The 27,010-nt window shown below is 32.2% G+C and overlaps 2 protein-coding genes across 2 annotated transcripts; both read left to right on the top strand.

Moving 5' to 3' along the window:
* The first annotated feature begins 2,904 nt into the window (after positions 1-2,904).
* Positions 2,905-4,296, top strand: LOC134710657 (uncharacterized). The gene has a single exon (XM_063571044.1). The coding sequence runs from the start codon at positions 2,905-2,907 to the stop codon at positions 4,294-4,296; it is 1,392 nt and encodes a 463-aa protein (XP_063427114.1).
* An 11,512-nt stretch (positions 4,297-15,808) lies between these two features.
* On the top strand, positions 15,809-17,293 carry LOC134710656 (uncharacterized). Its single transcript, XM_063571043.1, has one exon. The coding sequence runs from the start codon at positions 15,809-15,811 to the stop codon at positions 17,291-17,293; it is 1,485 nt and encodes a 494-aa protein (XP_063427113.1).
* The last annotated feature ends 9,717 nt before the right edge of the window (positions 17,294-27,010 follow it).

Below are 27,010 nucleotides of genomic sequence, written 5' to 3'. Positions count from 1 at the left end.
ATCCACCAGTTTCTACATTTTCAAATGCCTGTACCAAATCAGGAATATGACAGTTGTTGTCCATTCGTTTGATGCGTTTTATCATTTGATTTTGCCATTTGATTCGGGACTTTTCGTTTTGAATTTTCCTCGGAGTTCAGTATTTTTTTTCTTTTACTTTTTTTTACAACATTGATACCACAAATAAAATGTATATACCGTGGCCTTGATTACACATAGAGGTTATCAATATCCACGGTAGACAACTGTGTAAAATTGAGACAGTGTACTTGGTATTGTGATTGAAGATAACACTATGAATATTTAGAAGGTAAACGAATTTAAATTAAACAAAAAATATTATAGAATACTGTCGATAGAGGCGGTCGATACCAGTGCAATGTGAGGATTTGCGAATTAATATACATTTTAGATATACAACAACATAAAACAAAATACATTAGCATTTTACTTCCTGTTAGAATTATAACTTATTTAATTACCCTTTCTGTTCATAATATAATGGGGAAACAAACTCTGATCTTAAAATATTAACCATACAATTTTTCAGCCAACTAAGAAATTTAACGGCTAAATACTCTTTAAAACGTTACGCATCTCTCGTTGAAGCCTATTAAGGCCAAATTATAAAGTAGGTTTTTTTTGTTTTAAATCCATTCGCTGATATATATCTGATTGATTTAAGTGTAAATCAGTAGAAAATTGTATTTCGGAAATCTTTTGAAAATCAAGAACCAGTTATTTTATAGAGACATTTGCTTGTGATCTAAAACGTTCAATACGTATGGTAGTTTTCTTGATGAAAAATAAGTGAACACAGTAATCATTTTGACGTAAAATATATATCACGATATGATTTTCATTTCGTTCGGTTTTATTTGTTAGAACCAACTGGCAATAAGGCCTAGTGAGCTGTTGGCACCATTTTGAGTGTGTCATTTTCACAGATCTTCTCCGCAAAAATCATACAATCAATTTCAACTTAAGTTTAGACTTATGATCATTATGGTATTCAGTAAAACATTTCCATGTATGTTTTCGGCAGTCAACCATTACCCACAGTAATAGAAATTGAACATAGGGGCAAAATGTAGTTTCTGAGTTATTGAAAACCCCTTTTCATACATGCAATAAAACTTTCAGACGACTTTTCACAGGAACACTAGTTACGAGATATATAAAAGTTTGATGGCATGATTTTTGTTGTTCAATCATTTATGAAAGTTAAATAATTCGCTTTTAGCAGCCAGTATGGTTCAATTTTGTCAAATTAAGCAAAGAAACTTTGATGATGAATTATTTATTTGCAAGTGAATAATACGACCTCATCATGCTTAATGAATCCGTATTCAAGTGAATTTCAATGTAACCCCTTAGTAATACCTAGAGATAGATAACGCATAAAGTGATCGTGGTAGGTTATTTGAAGGAAGAGAATGTCAACATTGAAAGGAAAACAAAGTTAAATAATTCGACTGACTGATTCGATACACAAAAAGATAATTCTTATACAGTTAAAAATTGTGATTAACCTATATTTGTCATCTATAATATGAAATCAAAAAGACCTAGAAAAATCCAATTGCACTTGTTGGCTTTCTATTTCTATTTCATTCTATATTTCTGGTTATATCGGTTATATGACCATCGGAGGTCTTCTGTGGTCACCGTGATAATTAATTAGATAGCGTCAAGACTAAAATGCACACGAAACGAAGCTTTATATTATCAAGCCCATGCCCAAATAATTGTTTATTTTAGACTTTTGTATAAGTTGGATAAATGATTTAGATAAAGGAAGATGTGGAGTGATTTACATGGTTATAAATCAAATATGAGAATTTGAATAAAATTGGTGAACATGGATTTGACAGCTAGTGCCCCTTTAAGAGCAGTTGTCCCTAAATTACGATTATTAGCTAATTTTCTTTGTATTTATCTCAAAATCTTATATAGGTACACGTGTAGAAACTGTTAGGCAAATATGATCAGCAAGATCTACCAACATGTGAATTTGCCAGAAATCTTGATGATCCCTCAAAAATTTATATTTTTTGACTATTTTTTGTGCTAGTAATTTTTTACTTAAAAATCTCCTACGAAAGAGTAAACCAATTTCAAAATATACTTTGCTACTTTGCTAAATGATTTCTAGAGTATCTAATGGAAAGTTTGTCTTTTTCAGTCAGTCAAAAAACATGACTCAACTTTACCATAAAATTATGATGCATTAGATGTATTAAATATAGAAAACCATAACAAATAGATAAAATCTACTAGTAAGAGTAAAAAAAACCTCTCAATTTCAGGATCTACCTACATTCTGTGCCATCGTCTTTTTTCCCATCAAATCATGCTGCTCAATAATTCTGTATTTAGAAACGTTCAGAACCCTGAAAATAAAAATATAAGATAAGATGTTGTTCGGACATCATCAATCATTCTTTATCATCCATGATGGAATATATGTGTCAGAGATCTCTGCGTGACATAGCCTAAATATATTCAGAGAATTTAATTTAATATCGATCAAAATCATATCTCTAAGTTCATCTTTCAGGACAAGAGATGGCATCAAAAATGGTAATGTGTGGCCCATGTTCCAGACTAAGTAAATCCTCTGAGGGATTAAAATATTGTACAGACTGTGAAGATACTTTGTGTACAGATTGTGCCGCTCTACACAGTGCCGTCAAACTCCTGGCATCTCACCATTTGGTTGATGTGTCTGTAACAACCGGAAATACTTTCATCATAATAAAAGACTGCAACGATCATGAAGACATGAGTTACGAGTTGTATTGTTCAGATCATGATTGCTTGATATGTCGAATATTGAAAACAACACGTTATTAATTTCTTGCGTCCGAAGCGCTTTTCTGGATTTACCTTCATCGAACATGCATGGCTAACACTCATCGCACTTGTGGAAAAATTCAACCAATAGATGTCGCTGCCAAAGGATGCAAAACCTCATCAATGTTAGAAGATGTAAGTAAAGATATTACCTCATTACTTATTTCATCAAAAGCATTGTTCGAAGATAGACAAAAGAAGAAGACAAATGTAGGGCAAAGTAAGGCAAAAGTATTAAAGGAAATATCTAGGTTCAGACAGGAAATCAATGACCATCTTGATCAACTTGAAAACAAATGTTGCTCTGAAGTGGATATCCTCGAACACACAATTAGCAAAACGGTAGGCAAGGAACTGATTGAAGCAGACAAACGGCAACATGTTATTCAAAATATATGGCAACAAGTGGATTTCTTTACTAAACACGGATCCGAAAGTCAGTTATTCATCTTCCTAAACACAGTAAAGTCGGACATCTCGAGACAAGCTGCAAGTCTACAAGACATAATTCCATCACTTGAACCTAATGATTTAGAATTCGAACCGTTAGATTTGATTTCGGTAATGAAATCTTTTGGATCCGTAAAAAAATGTTCTATCCCATGTACAGTGAACTATCAACATCATAAACACATGCAAGCACAAACACGTAAAATACTTCAAAAAGTGCCAACAAAGTTTGAGTTCGAAAAAAAAGTCAATATATCAAAAGGAAGAATCACATGTATTGCAGTTACAGTCGATAATACGTTATTATTGTGTAATGATGAAACAAAGCAAATTTCATCAATGAATGAAACTGGACAACATCTGCAAACTTGTACTGTTGCAGCGGGTAGGGTATGGGGAATAGCTCTAATAACAGGAACACCTGAAGCAATTGTTACATTGCCTGATAATCGATTAATCCAGTTTTTCAATGTTACCAGCTTCACCTTAGGAAGACAAATCAAGGTTGACATTGACCCATATGGTGTTGCAGTAGTGAAAGACATTGTGATCGTAGGTTCCAATCGGGGAGAAGTAGTTTTCATTCAGAGAGTGAGCGGAAAGTGGCTGAACACTCTGAATGTTGGATTCGGAACTATAGTGTCAATCGTTTCTGTTGTGAATGATCAAGATGAACTATTATATTGCTGCGATTATGCTGGTGGAAACATGGTCATTGGTTTAAAGTTTGATGGAACTCCTATTTTCTCCCACTCGTTGAGCGGACCAATGTGTTTAGCATTAGATTCAAAAAGGAATTCGTATGTAACAGGATACGATTCAAATGATTTACATCGTCTATCAGCAGACGCAACAGTAGACGATATACTCCTCGGGAATGCTGATGGTTTAGACCACCCATTAGCTGTTGCCTTCAACATGACCTTTGAAAAATTGTACATTTCAAACGGAGGCAATAATAAGAGTGTTTTGATTTTCAACTGTAAATGAACGAATTAGATGCTCAGAAATCAAACTCATTTCACCAATAAATTGTACTTCTTGTGAAATGTTACTGAATTACACCGACACACTTTGAATTGAAACCAGTGAAAAATTTGTCTATCCCAAATTCATGTTTTTGGTTTTCATGTTATATTTGTTATTCTCGTGGTGTTTTGTCTAATGATTGATCAGTTTCTGTGTGTGTTGCGTTTCGGTGTTGTGTCGTTGTTCTCCTCTTATATTTAATGCGTTTCGCTCGGTTTTGGTTTGTTACCCCGATTTTGTTTTTTGTCCATGGATTTATGAGTTTTGAACAGCGGTATACTACTGTTGCCTTTATTTATACATGTTTGTAAATTGTGCAAAGAACAGAAAGGGGATGGAAATTTGATGTATGTTTGGTATGATCTGCATTGTCCCCTTAATGGAACATTTTTGTTATAAGAATAACGTTCTATATCTCATTTCTGTCGGTATGTAAAGAATTTTACTTCTGGGAGGTTCAAATCCATTCAGGAAAGCCAATGATTTACACTGTATTGTTTTACTATGAAATAAATAAGAAGATCCCCATGTATCCAAAGACGTAGACTAAAGTATTTTTAATCACAGTCCTGTACCTTGTCAAATTTGCTCGTCAATATTTCATTTGTTTTGCGTGAAATTTGTTTTTATTCCTTTAGTATACAAATAGTTTTAGATAACGACTAAATATATGTAGTTGCATTTCTCCCATATTATCAAAGACATCATGCGTGTTTCCAAGCGTAGCATGCATCGAGGGGTAAAAACATTAATCCTTCTATAATCAACGCAAAATCGCCAACTGTTGTCCTTTTTACGAGTGAGACAAACGGGCCTATGCTAAACAGAATTAGAAGGCTCAATTATTTTGTACTTCAACATCTCTCTAACTTGTCTTTCAATCTCTGTCCTGGTATTGGGTGCAGCTCTATGTGGGAGTAAACTTACAGGCTGGTTGTTCCCAGTGTCAATTGCATAAGAGTGTACATCTGTCATGCCAATTTCATTTAAATCTGTTGCAAACACATTCCTATTTTTATCAACAAATTATCTTAATTTTTCCTTTTGCTCAATTGTTAAGTCTGCTTCAGAAAGATCAATGTTTAAGTTTGGTTTTTTGCTTTTTATGACCTTTTTCAATGTTATTTATATGAAATATTTCAGTTTTTTTAGACCAATTCTGAATAGAGTTGGGTTGCATTTCTGATATTAAAGCAACTATTTCATTTCTGTTTTGCACCACGTTTTCTTTATATGGGTTTATGACTTGCATTACTGCTTGTTGGGTTTAAGGCGGCACAAGACAAGCAGCATCTACAATGCTTTTATTTTAAATTTGCAAAGATTGACAAGGTTCAAGTACTATTTGCTTTCTTATATATTGAATAGGAATTTTAAGAGGAAATAATGCTTCTTTTCCTAGCTGTAAGCTCAATGTATTTTAGTGTTTTAGCTTCATTTTGTTTAATACTTATAAGTGCGATTTGTGCAATTTCATCATACAAGTTTGAAGTTTTAGTAGGATATTCATTGTTAGCTTTATTATATTTCAAAATGTCATTTCCAATTAATAAAGAGTGTTAAATTTGATCAATTATGTAAAAATTCTGGTAAACAACTGACTTTTTATAAAATTTAAGTGAAAATTTTACCTGGCCTTTTGACAGAAATTATTTCACCGCCTACACCACAAATATTGTGTATCTTTGACAAGATGACTTTTATTTTAGTTTTATTTTGTTTATTAAATAAGAAACTTGAAATACAGGATACAACAGCTCCTGTATCAATCAATTCTTTTGTTTTAATTCCTAATATATCAACATTTACAGTGTTTCCTTCAATATTAGTCATTAGATTTATATAATGTGTTCTCTCTTCTTCTTGTGTGGTTTCTGTCTACTATTAAAACTTTTAGTTTTTACCACATTTCTATAAGATTTAGTGAAACAGACTCTTGCTAAATGTCCTACCTTTTTATACAATTAAAGCATTCCTTATGTCTTGCCTTACATTTATGGTTTTTATGGTAATATGACATACCACAATATTTACAAACATAATTTTTGCTTTGTTATTATGTTGACTTTGTTATTTTTATACTCCCGCATCTGTGGCATCTGTTTTTTAATTTTTTAAATGTTTTTATGTTCTCGATTTTTTCATCTAGATCTTTATATGCTCTTTTATGTTTAAATTTGAACAATCAGAATCTTTATCGTTTTACGTACGTTAGCACATTTTTTAGCTGTTATTGGCTCTTGATTTAATTCATTCAAATGTTTCGGGTTACTCAAAATTATACGTCTAGTATTTAACTGAAGTTGTAATCCCTTTTTACCAATGACTAATTGTAATTTTCCGGTATTTCTGAATCCTTTGCAATTATTCTTAGTATGTCGAAAAATTCGAAAACAGATTTAATTGCCTTTTGTTTTACATCTTATCCAATATCGTCTCCAGCTCTACAAAAACGTTCAACCAAACCTATTTCTAAATTTTCTGTACTATTCTAAAATTTTCATTTAAACAATCAAACCAAACTTTAGCTGATTCTTTCAAATAAAACGGCAAGTAATGCCAAGCATTTTCGTTTAATATTGAATTAATTTTTATCCGTTTTCTAAATTAAAGTATAATAGCCAATTTGACGGGTTACCCGAACCATTGTACATAGGAGGTGTTGTTATGTTAAAATAATAAAAATGTACATTACCATATGGTTTGCCATGATGTTCTCTTGGTTAAATTATGTTGTCTTGTTCTTTTTCTTTAGTTGTCCATCGGTTGACTGCAAGTTGTATTTTGTCGAACTTTGCTGAAGTCGATCTTTGTATGTTGTTCATTGTTGTAGGTACTGATGATTTTACAACTTCGCCTCCACCAAAATATATTATGCGAGAACTGAGTCCCGTCTTTGTAATTCGTGATGTAGTCTTTCTTTCATGATTTTATCAATTATTTTCGTGGGGAACTGCTCATGTTGATGTGACATTATTTGGAAACTAGCTTGGACTCGGCATGACAACGGGACCTCAAAAGTTGTCTAGTATACGATTAAGTTAAATATCGTTTTGTTTAAGTTTAGAACCTTTTATTCAAATCATTTACCTTATTTTTACTTCAGACTCTGCCTATAATTTATTGAATCTAGACCACGATTTAACTTGTGAAAATCATTAAAAATTAGTTTAATGGAGAACATCTCTTAAATCTTTAAGCTTTTATCTTTTTTAATTCATAAGCAAACTATTAAACAATGTTAACACATGGCATGGCTGAAATCTCTTTGTTCTTACTGTGCTATAATCTGGATAATGCACAGCAAAGGTGTGCATTCAATTTGACTACCTCAGATATACTGCACAGTTCAAAAGTACTCTGACCTTATAGGGGCGGACCCTGGATTTTGGAAGGCGTGTAATTCAATAAAACTAAAAAGATATCACCGAGTGTAGCGAGACTAAAACAAAATTTTGACGATTTTATGCTAAAAATTGATATGTTTTCAAGACAAAGGGTGGGGTGTGAAATAAAATATTTGATAACATCAATATAATTATTAAATCAGTGTTTCAGAGTCAAACCGGATAAAAAATATTTTATGTAACTTTTGTCAAATAGGGATGTATTCTGGAATATACAAATAAATCAGTTTTATACTAAATGGAATTTTTTTACGACTAATTAGATAAGTTTGCCCGGCTTTTTAGTGACTAGAATTGAATTTGATGAGGATTATATTTAAGGGGGGTAAGCAGCAGATCAATCGAACTTGGATTAAATGAGCCATGTCTTCAAAAAATAATACTGTAGAAAACAAAATTTGGAGAGGGAGGGGGAATTCAAGATTGCAAAGAGAAAAAAAATATTCAGTTAACTTAATATTTTAGGGGGAGCAAGAGATCAATCAGGCTAAGACATGTCTCCAAAAATTAATACAGTATGAAACAAAATTTCGGAGGGGGGTTGGAGATTGAAAAGAGAAACATTTATTTCTTCAGTTTACTTAATATTTTGAATTTACGTTAATCTCTCCTCGGTTCATCTTCCTCTAAGCATATTATTGAGGGAAAGAAAGGCAAGCAATTTATACTCAATAATTCTTTCAGTTTTCTTTTTTCTTTCACATTTAAACAGTACAACAAACGGAACTAAAACTGTAAGAGATGTAGATTATACGTCAATAAGAAAGCAATCAAACGACAAAAACAATTAAATTAATGACATCTAGAGGGCAACATATAGTATAGTTTTCAAATAGAAAGGTGTCTACACAATATCGTCACTTATTTATATAAAAATAATATAAATTAAAGAGAAACGACAACAAAAAATCTTCCATAAGGGAGCTACCATTTGATTGTAATGGGTGACTAGGATGAAATTTGAAAAAAATAGGCAGGACAGGAGTTTTGAGGAAAAAAAGGCAGGATGAGATAACCCGTTGTTGGGTTGCTGCCCCTGAATTGGTAATTTTAAGGAAATGTTGCTGTTTTGGGATATTATCTTGAATATTATTATGGATAGAGATAAACTGTAAACAGCAAAAAAGTTCAGCAAAGTAAGATTTACAAATAAGTCAACAGGACCAAAATGGTCATATGACCCCTTTAGGAGTTATTGCCCTTTATGGTCAATTTTCAACCATTTTTCGTAAATCTTAGTTAACTTTTACAAAAATCTTCTCCTCTGAAACAATTGGGCCAAATTTTACCAAACATAGCCAGAATCATTATTAGGCTATCTAGTTAAAAAAAAATGTGTTTTGTGACCGGGCAAACCAACTAAGATTGCCGCTACGGCTAAAAATAGAACATATGGGGTTAAATGCAGTTTTTGGCTTATAACTCAAAAACCACAGCATTTAGAGCAATCTGACAAGAGGTAAAATTGTTTATCTGGTCAAGATCTATCTGCCCTGAAATTTTTAGATGAATCAGACAACAGGTTGCTGCCCCTAAATTGGTAATTTTAAGGAAATTTTGCTGTTTTGGGTTATTATCTTGAATATTATTATAGATATAGATAAACTGCAAACAGCAATAATGTACAGCACTTTAAGACTCAAAAATAAGTCAAAATGATCAAAATGGTCAGTTGACCCCTTTAGGAGCTATTGCCCTTTAAAGTCAATTTTTAACCATTTTTCGTATTTCTCCATGATCTTTTAGAAAAATCTTCTTCTCTGAAACTACCGGGCTAAGAAGTTATAATTGTCCTTTATAATCTTATAATCAATTTTTAACAATTTTCATAAAATTTGTAAATTTTTACTAACATTTTCCACTGAAACTACACGGACAAGTTCATTATAGATAGAGATAATTGTAAGCAACAAGAATGTTCAGTAAAGTAAGATGTACAAACACATCACAATCACCTAAACACAATTTTGTCATGAACTGTCTTCTTCCTTTATTTAATTCACATATACCAATGTGAGCGACACCGGCTCTTTAAAGCCTCTAGTTGTCGTAGTTAGAAAAAACTAATATGTCAAATGCTCATAACAGACTGTTTCTGATGAAATTCGTCGATTTTTACTTAACAAACTGAAAATTAAATAGCGTGTCCTTGATTATAAAAATAGAATATCAAAGGTAGATAACTGTAAAATATTTGTCAGGTATTTTGATGTAAAACAGAAAACAGTTATATCGGGATATATAAAAGGTAAACGCCTTTAAATGTTTATACTGTGCTAAAAATGTCAGATACATTGATGTATTTTATCATCAACTAATAAAAATTGTTTATATAGGTTTCAAAATTGTTCAAGCACAAAGTGACAAAGTTAGAAACTTACTTTACCATGTTTACGGAGACTGATCATTTCTTTGCAGGTTAATTTTTAACGTAAACAGGTAAATGGTAAACATTGATAGTTAATAGTTAAAATATAAATATCACACAAGCTTCGATTTGTTCGAACCTCTATTCAAATATGTGCTAGGAGCTACTAGTTTTCTACAGTTTATGAAACTTTTAACTAGAACAAAATATTCTAGATGCTCGTTTTTGCTTTTATCATAGTTGTTCATTATTTAAATCAATCATTACACAAGATTGTGAAATGACATTAGGTTCAACCAGGTAAACCACTCACTGTTAAAATGATAAAAAATATATATGGTCATTGTGTAATCCAAATATACCTCGTAACCTAGGAATACATGTTACACGTCAAAGTGCATCTATATGGTTATGTACACTTTTTTTTCCAATTCACAAGGTTATGCAAAGAAAACATTATTGTAAGTGAAACACCAGTTGTTCGTAACGATTTGAGATATTGAACTACCTTAATGATTTGTAATAAGGAAATAAAAGTTTTTTGACTGAGAAATTGCATGAAATAGAATATCTAGTTTAGTTAACTATTCTTTATTTTTTGTGTTTTTTGAGGAGGGAGGGAGTGAGGGGCAGTAAAGACAATTATTGCTTTGACTTCAACGTGAATTAATAAGACCAATCAGAAGAATTTGTTAACTTAAATATAGCAAAAAGGATGTGGTATCATTGGCGGATCCAGGGGATTTGCAAGGGGTTGGAACCCCTCCTTTTTTTCGATTTTTTATACGACCGCAAAATAATTTTTGAGATCGTATAATGGTATGATGTCGTTATCGTCTGCGTCGTCGTCGTCGTCCTAAGACACATTGGTTTCCCGACAATAACTTTAGTTTAAATGAATAGATCTTTTTGAAATTTGAGAAGGTTCAATATCAAAAATGATAGGTTGGGACTGATTTTTGGGATGATGGTCCTAACTGTTTAGAAATTAGGGGCCCAAAAGGGGTCCAAAACAAGCATTTTTCTAGTTTCAGGATAATAACTTGTGTATTATTTCAGTTGCTCTAAAACTGTACCACAATGTTTACAACCACAAGTAGAAGGTTGGGATTCATTTTAGGGGTTATGGGGTCAACAGTTTCAAGAATTAAGGGCCAAAAGCAAGTATTTTTGTTCTATCTTCCAGACAATAAATCGTGTATAATTGTATGGATCTCTCTAAAACTGTGCCACAATGTTTCATATAACAACCAGGAGGCTGGGATTGAGTTTTGGGTTAAATGCCCAAAAACATGTAGGAATTAGAGGCCAAAAAGGGACAAAAAGAAGCATGTTTCTAGTTTCCAGACAATAACTTGTGTTTAAGTGTATGGATCTCTCTGAAATTGTACTACAAGGTTCCATACTACAATGGAAAAGATAGAATTGAGTTTTGGGTTATTGCCCCAAAGTCGTTTTCTATAAGGGGGGGGGGGGGGGTGCATTTTTCTTTTACGGGATTCATTTTTTTAGCAAAATTTTTCAAATTCCGATTTTGAAAAGTTTCAAGAAAAATCTTTGACCACATTTATTTTGTGTCAAAAACCTTTATTAGGTCAAAACTTTGATCAGAATCCAAATTCAGACAGTATCGAGCTTGAATATTGTGACCAAATTTGCCCCAACTGTTCAGGGTTCGACCCCTGCGGTTGTATCAGACTGCGCTCACCGAAGCATTTTATTTGGTTTTGGTTTTGTTTTGATTAATTGGGTATGAGAACCAATATTTTAAACATATTTTATTGTTCAAAATGACAAAAGGATCAGACACAAGTTTTACAACTTAGTAACGTCTTCTCCAATGTGACAACTATCCGTGATTTATATATTACTCCATTACTTTTGACAAAAACTTCAGTATACATACTGTTGAATGTGTATATTTAGTGTATATCTAGTGTTTATATTAATATATAACATAAATTTTCTGAAATTAATTTACTTTTCATGTCAGAACTTTTCTAAATCCTAGGAGAACTAGAGCTTAACAAATTGTAAAGACATCTGTCTATTGTTGAACACTGTACTCTGACCTCTAGATGTGTTTGTGTTGTTGTCAAGTTGAAGCATACCATACATTGGGTTATACTTACTCTCAATTTGGAAATGAATCACATGTAATATGTGCAAGATATAATTGTATTCGAATAAGCTGATATCATATCTTATTGAAAGCCATATATTTGGGTATATCATATGTCCTTCGTCGGTCTATTTTTTTATTTTTTATTTTTTTGTATTCACTTGTACAATGTTACAGTACTCATATCCATTTTAAGTCAGTTTGATTTTTATACGACCGCAAAAATTACAAATTTTTATTTGTATCACGTTGTCGTCGTCGTCGTCAGTGTCGTCTAAAGACAGATAGTTTCCGTATAATAACTTAAGTATTAGTAAATAGACATTAATAGAAATGTTAACACAAAGTTTATAACCACTACAACGAGGTTGGAATTGATTTTTTGGGTTATGGTCTCAACTGTTTAGGAGTTAGGGACCAACAATGGGCCCAAATAAACATTGTTGTAGTTTCCAGACAATAACTTGTGTTAAAGTGTATGAAGCGCTCTGAAATTATACCACAAGTTTCCATACAACAAAGGGATGGTAAGAGTTGACTATGAGGGGTTAGCTGTCAATTTATTTTTAAAAATTTACTATTAACTAATGTTGAATTTAGACTATGTATGTCATGCTGTTGTTTTTTTTATTTGGTCGGGTTGTTGTCTCTTTGACACATTCCCCATTTCCTTTCTCAATGTTACAGTTTATATTTTAAGACTTGTATGTTGTACTTAAAAGGGTAATTATGGTTGCTAACTTTATTAGAAATTTGAATTGAGATTTGACTATATCTTGAAAAAAATGGGGGAGGGGAAATACGAAAATGTGGGGGGAACTATTTTTTCTCATTTCAAATTTCAGAAATTAGAAAATATAATTTCTTCAAATATTTTTGAAGGTCAATATTCAACAGGATAGTGTATTGCACAAAAGCAAAAATCAGGGTCAATTTTATTTAGAAGGGAGGGGGTCAATTCGCAACAACATAGTGTATTGCACAATAGCAAAAGAAGAAAAAAATATCAATTCAAATTATATAACCAATTTTTAAGTTCTTTGACTACAGGTACTTTGGCTGAAACCTTTTATGTGTCAAATATTTAATTACAATCCAAATTCAAACCTGTATCAAGCATGAATATTGTGTCCATTTTGGCCCCAACTTTTCAGATTTGGACATCTGCGGTCGTATCCAGCTGTGCTGAGCGAAGCAATTTATTTTTAATATTGAGACAATAAATTCACCGAACGATTGAATGGTTGTTTATTGTTAGATTAACGTCCAGTGGCAATTATTCCATGCATGTTCAGGATACAATATTTTTCTACACCAGTCAACCCTTAGAGTCGTACGCAGAAAATTCAATATTGAAATAAATTATAAACAAGAACGATTATAGTTGGCTATGTATAAATATACCTAACTGGTATTAATACATCGCGTGTTTAAGTCCTTTTTCATCGCAAACATTTATTTATAAAATATATCCAACAATACAGACTGATAAAATCATCTGTTTATACTATCTCGGGAAATACATTAAGCTCCATTTTTTTCGAAAAAATCTCCACACCATATAAGATGATTTGAAAGAAAAGACAATCTATAAACGTCCTACATTTTTGCGTTCATATTATGTAATGGCGATGTCTGCGTCTGCGTCTGATGACATTTTGGTTCGCAGACAATAACTTGTGTACAAGTGTATAAGTGTATGGATCTCTCTCTATGAAGGTTCCATACCAATAAAGGATGGTTGGGGTTGTTTTTGGGTCTATTGTCCCTGCGGTTTTACTGGTTCATAGAAAATGAAATGGTTGGCAGACAATAACTTAACTAAAGGACAAATGAAGGACCTAACAAAAACAATTTTTTTCTGGTTCATAGACAATAACTTGAGAATAAGTGTATGGATCTCCATTAAATTTTTGCACAAGGTTCCATACCACAATAGGATAGCAGGGATGAAAATCTTTTTCGGGTTATTGTTATCATGGTTATGGCTGGGTTTTTTTTTTTTTTTTGGGGGGGGGGGGTCATGATCCAAACCTTTTAATGATTAGAGATAGAAAAGGGACCAAAAATAGGATTTTTTTTATTTCTGGACACTTCCTTGAGTATAGGTCTATGGATCGCTATGAAATTGTACCACACTATTTCATACCGCAAAAGGAAGATTGAGATTGATTTTGGTAACCATGACCCTAACGATTTAGGAAAAAGAGGCCAAAAACAATACTATAAATTGATTATTTCTTGACCATTTACAACGTCTTGAAATCTTTGGGTTCTTTGATATGCTGAATATAACCGGATATTTAGAATTAAGGTTTTGGACCCTGTTTTGAATTGGCACGTATTTAGGTCCAAAATTAAACTTTGTTTGATTTCATCTAAATTGAAATATTGGTGTTCTTTGATATGGCGAATCCAACCGTGTATTTAGATTTTTTTAATTTTAGGGCCTGTTTTCAAATTGTTCCACATTACGGTCCAAATGTACAAAATTAAATTTGACTGCTTTTAAATATGTCAATAATCAAATGTTCTTCAACTTTATAATGAACATAATGAAATGGCAATTATAAATTGGTGTGATGTATACATTAAGCTTTTTTTTTAAATAATTATATCTTACGATAAATTTACACACAATTTATAAATTTTTATTTCATTTACTAACACTGGGTCGATACCACTTCTGGTGGACTGTATCGTCAGCTCAGTAGTCATTGCTTCGGTACTGACATGATTTAGTACATTTAACACATATTTCTAAAGTTTCCCAGTTGAAAAATTCCCAAAAGTTCCAACTCCCTAAGGCAAAGTTGACCTGGGATAAATTTGGATCCCTCTTGGTCATATAAATGCTACGTTCTTGCGCAATTGCGGATGTTAAATGTACATCGGATTCCCTGACTTTCAAATATTGAAGTTTTATAGCGTTCTTGGCGAAGGTAGATTCATAAAAGCCTTTAGGACGCATGAAATTTATAAAGTATTATTTTCATTTAGAAAGCTTTAAACCGATTATATGCACAACAAAAGATTACAAACGAATATACTTTGCATATGTCGGTAATAAAAAAAAAGTGACATACATTTTACGACATCTACATGTCATGTACGCTATATTGTTTACTTTTAAATTTGAGAATTTAAATAAAAACTCTTAAGAGTTTTAAAGTGGTGATAAAGTAGCAATCCTTATATTTTGATTCTTAAATAATAAACAAAAAAGAGATGTGAGGTATACCTCAGTGAGATAGCAACAAAACAACTTGTATTGTAGGCATTTGGTACAATGAAAATAGCACTTTATAAATGCGGTGCGCCGGAAATGTTTTTTCTCTCGAGATTTACTGTCCTCAGGAACGTTCAAATCAAAACATTCGAGAGCTAAGGATGTACAAATACTAGAGGATCTAGTACAGTAGTACTCAAAGACTATTAGTCAATCAGCAGCTGACTAAACTAATATAACATGAAACTTTGAAATAAAAGATATTCGGTTTGGTATTTTATGTAACTTTTAAGCTTAGAACATTTTGATTACTAGTAGTTATATTCTATATTTGAACCAGGCAGACGATGGCATCTACAATTGTAATGTGTGATCCCTGCTCTAGACATAACAAATCATCTAATGGAATAAAGTATTGTACAGATTGTGAAGACACTTTATGTACCGAGTGTACTTCTATGCACTGTGTTTTTCAACATATTTCTTCTCACCACTTGGTCGATGCGTCTGCGTTCAGAATCAAGAAAAACTGCAATGAACATGATGACTTGTCTTATGATTTTTACTGTTCCGATCATAATTGTCTGATATGTCAAAAATGCCTTGACAACAATCATCGTAACTGCGGTAAAATTCAAACAATAGATATACCTGCTAAAGGATGTAGATCCTCATTAATGTTAGAAGATGTTACAAAAGACATTACGTCATTACTCAAATCGACAAAGGAGTTGGTAGAAGAAAGTCAAAAGAATAAGACAAGTGTAGGGCAAATAAAGGGAAAAGTATTAAAGGAAATATCTAGGTTCAGACATATCATCAATGATCATCTTGATCAACTGGAACGGAAACTTAACCCTGAAGTGGATATTATAGACAAAACGATTTGCAAAAAGGCAGACAAAGAGTTCTGTGAGGCGAACGAGAGGCAAAATTTCGTTGAAAATGTATGGAAGCAAGTGGATTTTTATACTAAACATGGTTCAGAAAGTCAGTTATTCATCCTTTTAAACACACTAAAGTCGGATATCTCAAGACAAGCGTCAGGTCTGCAAACCTTGATTCCATGTTTTAATACGAACAATATCAGTTTCGAACCATCGAATATGATTGAAGTAATACAATCTCTTGGGTCCGTAAAAGAAATTTCTACCAAAAGAGCAGTGACCTCTCAAAATAATGGGCAATTACAAGTACAAACAGTAGACAATCGTCAAAAGATGTTGAAACAGTTTGAGTTCGAAAAGAAAGTTGATATACCATCAGGAAGAATAACTGGTATGGCAATAACTAACGACAATAGGTTAATCCTCTGCAATGATGATACCAGAGAAAATAACATTTCAGCATGGACAGAAACAGGACAACACCTGCAATCTTTAACCATTCCTGGACGAAGAGTTTTCGCCATAGCTATCATACCAGGAACAGACGAAGCTGTTTTATCGATGCCTGGAGATGGATTAATTCAGTTTTTCAATATCAACAGTTTTACAAAAGGAAAAGAAATCCAGGTGTCGGCAGTGTCTCCGCATGGCATTGCAGTCATAAGAGAAACAGTGCTTGTCGGTTCCAAAGATGGAAAAGTTTCTTTCGTTAACAAAACTAGTGGAAAGTGTCAAAAGAAACTGAAAGTTTGTAGAGGTGTTTTAACGGCACTCGTTACTAATTTGTGCGACCAAGAAGATGAACGGTTATATTTCTGTGAACATAATTGTGGGAACGCTGTTATTTGTCTAAAGTTGGATGGAACACGTATTTTCTGTTGCGTTTTGAAAGAACCAGTAGCTTTATCATTAGATTCTCAGGGATATGCATATGTGACAGAATAAAATTGTAACAATTTACATCTTCTATCACCAAATGGGGAAGTAGATAATATACTTCTGAAGGAGGCAGACGGGTTAAATTGCCCATTAGCAGTTATTTTCAACAAAACCTACAACAAAATGTATATTTCAAATTTTGGTTCTATTAGCAATTTCATGATATTCAACTGTAACTGAGCATACCTTTAAATTCAGATGAAAACGATTAGAGACATCATTCTATGTATTTCTTTTAAATATTCCTTAGAATAGAATTTGTGAAAAACCGCTACTGTAACAGTTAGAAGAAATCAAAAAATGAAATTTATACGTTTGTTATTTGTACTTCCTGCTTTATATTTCTGTACAGGACAACGCTAAGCCTTGCAGTCTTTAGTGCTTGAATAAGCTAAGGGGATTCATTTCTTTCTACATGAACGATTTCTGTGGTCGATATAATATAAGTTAGCATATTTGACGTTTGGAGGATTTGAGACAAAGACGTCAGTCATGTTTACTTTTTATAAACCGTTCGTCCATACTGCCATCCATCATTCACATATACCCTATCCCTGTCTCGAATCAATTTATGTTCAACATTTCGGATATAGTTATATTTGAATAGTCGTTGATACACCGAATTTGTACTTACCAAATGAAATGCGCAACATGACGTGTGCCACTAGTAGAGATGGATTGCTTACCCTTCTGGAGTATCTGAGACATTCTTATTTTTTGTGTGGTTCGTTTGCTCTGATTTTGTTTTTAATGTATTGTTTTTCGTCTTTTCGTCGTCTTTCTATAATTTGAAATGGTGTTGTCAGTTTCTCTACGACTTTTGAGTGACCCCCTTGGTATCGTCCGCCTCTTTTTTGCTAACCTGACCCAATGGACCAAGTGAGCTTTTCTCATCACTTGGCGTCCGTCGTGCTTTAACTTTTACAAAAATCTTCTCCTCTGAAACTAATGGGCCAAATTTAACCAAACTTGGCCGAAATCATCATTGGGGTATCTAGTTTATAAAATGTGTCCGACGAACCCGTCTGCCAACTAACATTGCCGCCATGGCTAAAAATTAAACATAGGGCATTTAGAGTAAACTGACATGGGGTAAACACGTTTAATTAGGTTTAGACCTATCTGCCCTGTCATTTTCAGATGAATCAGACAACCTATTGTGTTACTGCCCCATAAATAGTAATTTTAAGGAAATTTTGCAGTTGTTTTGTTATTATCTTGCTTATTATTATAGATAGAGATACATGTAAACTGTAAACAGCAATAATTTTCAGCAAAGTAAGATCTACAAATAAGTCAACATGATCTAAAATGTCAATTGACCCCTTAAGGAGTTATTGCCCTTTATAGTCAATTTTTAACTTTTTTTGGTAAATTTTTGTAATCTTTTACAAAAAGCTTCTCCTCTAAAACTACATAGACAAATTCAACCAAACTTGGCCACAATCATCATTAGGGTATCTAGGTTTCAAAATGTGTCCGATGACCCCGCCTGCCAATCAAAATTGCCTACATGGCTAAAAATGAAACATAGGGGTAAAATGCAATTTTTGGCTTATATCTTTGAAACAAAACTATTTAGAGCAAATCTGATGATGAGTACAAATGTTCATCAAGTTAAGATCTATCTGCCCTGAAATTTTCAGAAGAATCAGTCAATCAGTTGTTGGGCTGCTGCCCCTGAATCCTGAATATTATTATAGATAAAGATAACTGTAAACAGCAATAATGTTTATCAAAGTAAGATCTACAAATAAATCAACATGACCAAAATCGTCAATTGACCCCTTAAGAAGTTCTTGCCCTTGAAAGTCATTTTTTACAAAAATCTTCTCCTCTGATACTACTGAGACAAATTTAATCAAACTTGGCAACACTCATTATTGGGGTATCTAGTTAAAAAAAGATGTGTACGATGACCCCGCCTGCCAACCAACATGGCCGACATGGCTAAAAATAGAACATAAGATTAAATGCAGTTTTTGGCTTATATCTCTGAAACTTAAGCAAAAGTATAATAATTTCATGCATCAATTGTGAACAAAAATATCAGGTGAGTGACACAGGCTCCTTGGAACCTCTAGTTACCATGCTATATTAAATGATTTTGTAGTGAACGCACAGTTATGTACTCTGGTTGTTTTTACCTACAATATTTAGTTATTTATAAACTGGAATGTTAACAATTGTTATATATCATTTACATTCTGTTTTGATAAATTTATATATAATAAAAATTATAAACAGAATAAGTGTTTTGATTCGCATAATTCAAAACGATCCGTTGCTGTACTAAAGCATGTCATCTTATTCTAAATAGGCTAACAATATTTTACAGTGTATGTATAATATAAACATACTTCACGGTTAGCGAATTCTGTTCAATGATCTAACAATGATATATGGTCTCTTACAATTGTGCATAAAATGACTCTCTAATTTGTATATTTACCGTATTCAAAAGCAAATGTTGTAAAATAAGCATGATAAGGTAATCGAGAGGTGATATTATTAATTTAATAATTATTAAATTGATTTAAAGTTAAAGTCCAGAATGACCACGCTATACATGTTTTTTACTGAGTACCAAGTTGTCTAGTAAATACAACTCAAGAAGATCAAGAGTTAAGTCCGTTTCTCTTAATTTTTTCTCTTGATCATTCATTGATCTAATGATATATAGTCTCTTATAATTCTACATATAATGACTCTCTAATGTGTTATTAAGCGATGAGACTTAGATAAATAAATACTAATAACAATTATCTTACAGAAGTAAAATTAAAATGACCCCACTATATATGTTTTGTGAGTTGTACAAAGTTGTTAATCAAAGAAGATCAAGAGTTAAGTCAATATCAACTATTTTTCCAGTTGAGAGCATCATTGTTTGATTTTAAATCACTGTTTTGGGTCAGAAAGATTATGCGTTTAGTCCAAAAGCAAAGCTCTGTAGACTAGACTTGACTTGTCCATAATCGTCTTTTTGTTTATTCGTCCTGAACATCCATGATACTTTTGCCAATGGGCATTTAGCAACAGCAATCAGTCCGTCAATGTGTCATTAAAACATGGCAACAAACTGATCGATATAAGATGCTGAGCATGTTACTATATACTTTTTATGCCTTTTAATGCTTTAGAAAAAGGAGTAAGAAGATACCAAGTGGGATATCAAATATACAAGTCGTCGATAAAACGAACCATACCATACTAAAACTGAAACACGACGAATAAACAAACGCGTCCTCAAAACACCTAACACAAAATAAGGGATTGACAACACGAACAAAACCAAACACCGTGGGTAATCTGAGGAGATCAGACAGGATTACCTGAGAATGTGGCTATTTTATTATCAATATTTTGGAAATCTATAACCGAATATATGCACAACAAAATATCAATTTGTTTAAATTTTAATATGCCGATCATCAAATTGTGACAATTAACGACATCTACGTGTGATTTGAACTATGAAAATAACTCTTTTTAAATGTGGTGCGTCCGAAGCCCTTTTTTATTTTCCTTCATCAAGAACGCTCATACCAGAGCACTTTTTAAAGCTAAGAATGTTTATATACTACTAGCTATTTTGCCAAAACGGACATTAAAAGAATAGTCAAATCCATCTATTTGAACTTTGCCTGAGAGAGTTGGAACCTTAGTTTCTAAATAATTTCTAAATTTATCAACAGAGAATTTAAAAAAGGTAAATGATGTCAGTACCTAATCACTGACAATTGATGATGACATCCCTGGGACTACCTGTCCATCAGCAGCATTAGCTACAAAGTTCAAGAAAATGAAAATAACCTTTTATAGACTCTAAACTTTGTGTAGCCGAATCGCTTTTCTTAATTTACCTTCGTCAGAAACACTCAAACCAAAACAGGTTTGAAAGCTAAAGATGTATAGATGCGTCCAAAATATAGTAGCTGTTATTTTTACAACTTTGTTTAAGAGGAGCTGTTGAGTTAACGTCAGTGAGATAACACTTTGGAATACATTTTGCTCGATATTGATGCCCCCGCTACAAAATGTCGGGGGGGGGGGGGGCATATTAATTTACCCTTGGTCGTCTGTGCGTCTGTCTGTCCGGATAAGGATTCATTGTTTGTCCGGCTATATCCTCCTACAGTTTTGGAGGTACAACTGTAATATTTTGTAGGATGTTCATACACATAATTAAGGTGTGCATGGTCACAGGATTTCGATTTCTTTTAAATATTCTAAAAAGGACAGGAAATTGGACTTAGTCATTTTTTTTTAGGGGGGACTAGCTGTATAAAGAGATCATGGTTTGTCCGGCTATCACCTCCTACAGTTACATCATCATACATAGTGTTGAATATCCTATGGTCAGGCGGGGCCATCATTTGTGTCTTGCATACAGCGTAACAATTTCAAGTTGTAGGCCAACATCATTGTTTGTCAAATCTAAAATATGTGGAACAATACCCATGCATATGGCAGAGCAAAAAAAAAGGGGGGCATTGTCCATATCTAGTTTATTTCATGCATCTTTTTAATTTAGAACCACTAAATTAATTTAATTTTTTTTTTGTAATTTGTGACCCCCTCTTTAGGCAAAATAAATCAGGAATGAATTATTGTACAGATTGTGAAGCCTCTTTATATACCAACTGTCAAATTTACAGCTTCTAATCACTTATTTGATGTTTATGGAAATGTGTTCAAAGTCAAAAATCTGCAACGAACATGTATTGTGAGTTTTGAACATCTGTATACTACTGTTGCCTTTATTTACTGATCCGATCATAACTGTCTGGTGTGTCAAACATGCATTGACGAAATTCATTATAACTATGGTAAAGTTTTTTTGTTTTTTTTTCAAATTTGAAATTTGCTTGATGTTAACTTTTTTTTATTTTTTTTTTTTTAAGACATACAAACGTTTTATTTCTAAATATTTCCTGTGTACAATTACCTTAGTCGTCCAGGATCAGGCTAAGGGTCCCTGTTTACAACATGAAACCATCTATCCAGGGGAAATAGAAGGCAATAAAAAAAAGTTATCCACTTTTAACCTTGGAATACATTTAGTGTAAAAAATATAATATCCATATAATGTTAGAAGCATCTAACAGTTCTACACTTTAATTTCAAAATAGTAAGTAAATAATTATAAGATACCCACATAAAAGATGTGCATTTACTACAATAACCATGATAGGCTAATACTTTTTTTTTATCATTTGTTTTTGATACAATTATTATTCTAATACTATAAACCATAAAAAATGTACTTTGACTCAAGCTGTATAAAAAAGGTCTAAATTCTCATTATTACAGACTCCAATTTTGTCTTATCAATGATATCAACGCCTTTCAAAAGAAGAACAAATTTTAGATTATATTTCAAGTTTTGTTTCCAGATTTTATAAATATCTTGTGGTGTTTTAGGCGATTTATTAAATTTTATTGAATTCCTAATTTTCCATAGTGTCCATTTAAAATATATGATTATTATGTTTAAAAAATTATCATATTTTAGTTGTTTCGTGTTTATACCCAATAGAACCTCCTTTTCACCAAAAGGATTACTTATTCCTATTTTTGACTTAATAAGTATTTCTTGGAGGTTTTTTAAAATTAACTGTGATGTACTACAACTGAAAAATAAGTGTTGCAGGGTTTCTATATTATTGTCATTTTGACAAATGTGGCATTTTCCATTTGATATCTTCATTTTTTTTAATCTTTCTTCAGTATATAAAATATTGTGCAAGGATTTCCATTGGAATTCTTTTACTTTATTTTCAATTTTCAAAAAATTTAGTCCCGACCACATATTTTCCCAAGGTAAATTTGTTCCATATATTTCCTCCCACTTAATTTGACATTTTGGAGATACATCTTTATTTAAAACCGTACGAATATAATTGAGTTTTAACTTTGATGGTTTGATTTTTTTGTTGTTTAAATTAATGATCTCAAGGTCATTTGAAATCTTTAATTTACTTTCATGATGCAAATTCTGGTTTCCGCAAGATTTCAAAATTTGCACGAAATCTTTAGGAATTGCCTGTTTAATTTTTGAAAATTCGGAAATACAATTTCTTCGATCAATCAACTTCTTATAAATTTCATTGCAGCTGATGAAATCTGTAGTTTCTAAATTCCAAATGTCCTGGATAGTTGTGAAACCGCTTTTTAAAAAAGAAGAGTAGAACAATGATTTATTTTTGAAACGAATAGAAGAGTTTCCAAATAACCTCGTATTTAAAATAGCACTTTTATAGGGAGGTATTTCAACATTTTGAATAAATCCTGACCACGTATTTATAATTTTCTGATAAATTTGTGGTAGTTGGTTCATATCTAAACCGTTTAAACTTGAACATTTACATACAAAAAAAGTGTCATTATATTTTTCGTCAAATTTCCGAAGCCAATACTTACCGATCGCATTCCAGCTTTCCAATGGCTCATGAATTAAACGATATACTAGTTTTGTTTGTTTGCTTTTTATAAACGTATCTATACTTACCATTCCCATCCCCCCTTTTATTTCGTCCAAACAACAGACATTTCTATCTACCTGGTTCACTTTACCGTCCCATATAAAGTTCCAAATTATATTATTTAGCTCTTTAGTATATTTATCCGGAATTCCTCGTATTTCGATCTCGTAAGAACAAAGAGAAAGTATCATATTTTTTACTATAAGTGTTTTACCTTTAAATGTAAGCTTCCTACTTTTCCATACATGTACACAGTTTTTAACCTTTTCTATTATTTTTCTCCAAATATCATTGTCATCTATTTCATAACCATGGCACACCCCTAAAGTTTTAACATTGCCTGTGATCCATTTGATTTTATCAAATTTAAATCGTTTTCTTTTAGAAGCCCCTAATAGTAAGCCTTTTGTTTTGTCATAGTTTATTTTAGAACCCGAAGCTTTTTCGTATAAGGACAAAACTTTAAAAGTATTTTCTACAGATTTTTCATTTTTATTAAATACCTGGGTGTCATCTGCAAACATACATAATTTGGTTTCTATAAAGTTCCCTCCCCCTCCTGGTAATTTTAATCCTTCTATTTTAATGTCACCCCTTATTGCACATGCCATGGGTTCAGCTTGTATGATATACAACAGAGGCGCTATTGGACACCCTTGCCTAGTGGAGCGAGTAATAGAAAAGTATCTTGATACAAACCCATTAGTTTTGATACACGTAGTAGCATTATATAATAGCATCTTTATCCATGCTCTAAATTTCCCGCCAAATTCAAATTTCTCCAATACAAAATCTATCCATTCCCATTCAACCCTATCAAAAGCTTTTTGTTGATCCAAAAATAATATAATTCCTTCTTCATCTTCGTTGTCAATATATTCTATAATGTCCTGAATCATTCGGTTAGCCTCGCTTATATTTCTACCTTTAACAAACCCCTTCTGATCGGTATGAATAATTTTAGGCAATACTATTTTAAGTCTTTCAGATAGAATCTTTGCAATAATTTTGTAATCACAATTTAGTAAAGTTAGTGGTCTCCAATTTTTTATATTTTCCCTTTCCCCTCCTTTATGTAATAAGGTTAAGACCCCCTTATGTTGAGAGTTACTCAATATAGTATCATTAAAAATTTCTTGTAATAAACTAAAGAAATCGTCTTTTATTATATCCCAGTATAAAACATAAAATTCTGATATTATACCATCTTCGCCAGGTGATTTGTTTTGTTTAAGTAATTTTAGTACCTTTTCTACTTCAGAGATATTTATATCTCTATCTAACATCTCTTGATCTTCCTTACTTACCTTGTCTACGATAAATTGACAAAGTTGTTCGCCCGCTGTTTTGTCCCACCCTTCCGTGGCAAAAAGTTTAGTATAAAATTTTACTTGTTCATTTAAGATTGAATCAATGTCACATTTATACTCACCGTTTTCTGTTTTTACACGTTGCCACAGTTTGTTCTGCCCATTTTTCTTTTCTAAATTAAAAAAGTATTTTGTCGACTTTTCCCCGTCTTCGGCCCATTTAGTTCTTGATCTAATTTTTGCAGAGACTGCTTTTTTAGTATAGTATTCCTTAATTTTATTTTCTAATTCTGAAATTTTGTCACATGATTTATTTGATTCGTTTAATTGAAGTTTCAATTTTTCAAGCTGTTTTTCTAAATCAATGACATTATTTTGTTTTGATAAACGGTTTAGTTTTTGACTAATTTCCATGGTCAAAAATTTAATTTTTGATTTTGTAACATCCCACCACTCTTGAATGCTATTGAATCGATTCTTGTTTTTAACCCAATTTTCCCAAAACGTTTTAAATGCATTTGAAAATTCATCAGTCTTAATTGTATTTAGATTCATGATCCACAATCCCGGTCCTCTTTCAATGTCATCTAATTTTATTTTTGAAGTAACTATGTCATGATCACTAAAAGGAAATGTGATTATACGTGTGTTTAAAACTTTACAGCTAAGGGATTTCGTACAAAAAATATAATCTATTCGTGATTTTGAATTGCCTCTTTGAAAACTATACCGTCTATTTGTTGGAAATTTAGATCGCCATATATCATATAAATCAAAATGCAATAGAAGATTTTTCAACTCGTTTAAGCCTGTATCATCATTTTGGTGTGAAGGGGACCTATCTAACTTTCTATCTAACGCACAGTTAAAATCTCCTAAAAAGATATTATAATGGTCTGTGCTATCATCTGAATATAAGTCATTTTTAAAGTTTTTCAAGTTTTCAAAAAAATGTTTCCTTTCAGAACCCTTATTTGGGGTGTACAAATTAAAAATATGGTAAACCGCAGTGTTAGTTTTAAATTCACCAATTTGCATTCTACCTTTATCATCTATCATTGGGACATCAAAGCTAAGCGTAAAATCTTTTTTTAATAAAATTCCCACACCTCTCGATTCGTTTGTACCACAATTCCAAAAACTTTCACCACCCCCAAATTCTTTCCATTCTTTGCTCCAAAGCCAAGTTTGGTCCTGTGTACAATGTGTTTCTTGTAAACAGACAAGATCTATGTTTTGTAAAACAATCCAATTATAAACTAATGTACGTTTTTTAACATTTCTTAAGCCATTTACGTTTATTGATGCTATTTTTATACTCATTGTAGAAGTTTGAAAAGGTAAATTTGTTTACTTCTGATGTAACGTTTAATGACACGTGATGATCTTTAATTTTGTTTCTAAACAATAGACTTTTGACTTCATGAAAAGTATTTACCTTTACGTAAACTTGAACACATACATGTACACTATATACACTACATATCACATATAATGCGTTTGCATTACCGTATTTGGTTAAACATAACAACCTATCATAAATATTCAATAATTTGACTTTATACTGCTCACCTTTCCTGAAACAGTTATTTTTATACATATAATAGATGAAATAAAAACTACAGTCTACAATCAATAGAAACAATATACAAATATGATGTTTGAAAGTAGTGGATATATTTACAAATTTAAAAAACTCAGGCATGCATTTTTTTTTTCAATTTTAGGTTTTTGATTTCTTATTAACATATACAGTTTGATTTGACATATTTTGAGTTAAGCTTTTTTCGGTTCAGTATTGGAACGTTTGCTCATTCTATCCGCGGAGGTAGGTGTGGTTGTTCCGTCACTTCTCTTTCGTTTTGGGTCCATTGGTGTGTGTATTTCCTGTACGCACGGTTTCGGAGAATGAAAGAAATCGTCAA

The sequence above is a fragment of the Mytilus trossulus genome, chromosome 3 (genome assembly GCF_036588685.1).
Source record: "Mytilus trossulus isolate FHL-02 chromosome 3, PNRI_Mtr1.1.1.hap1, whole genome shotgun sequence".
Classification (NCBI taxonomy): Eukaryota; Metazoa; Mollusca; class Bivalvia; order Mytilida; family Mytilidae; genus Mytilus; species Mytilus trossulus.
The sequence above is the reverse complement of the archived record's forward strand: the minus strand, read 5'-3'. Positions and strand labels throughout refer to the sequence as shown.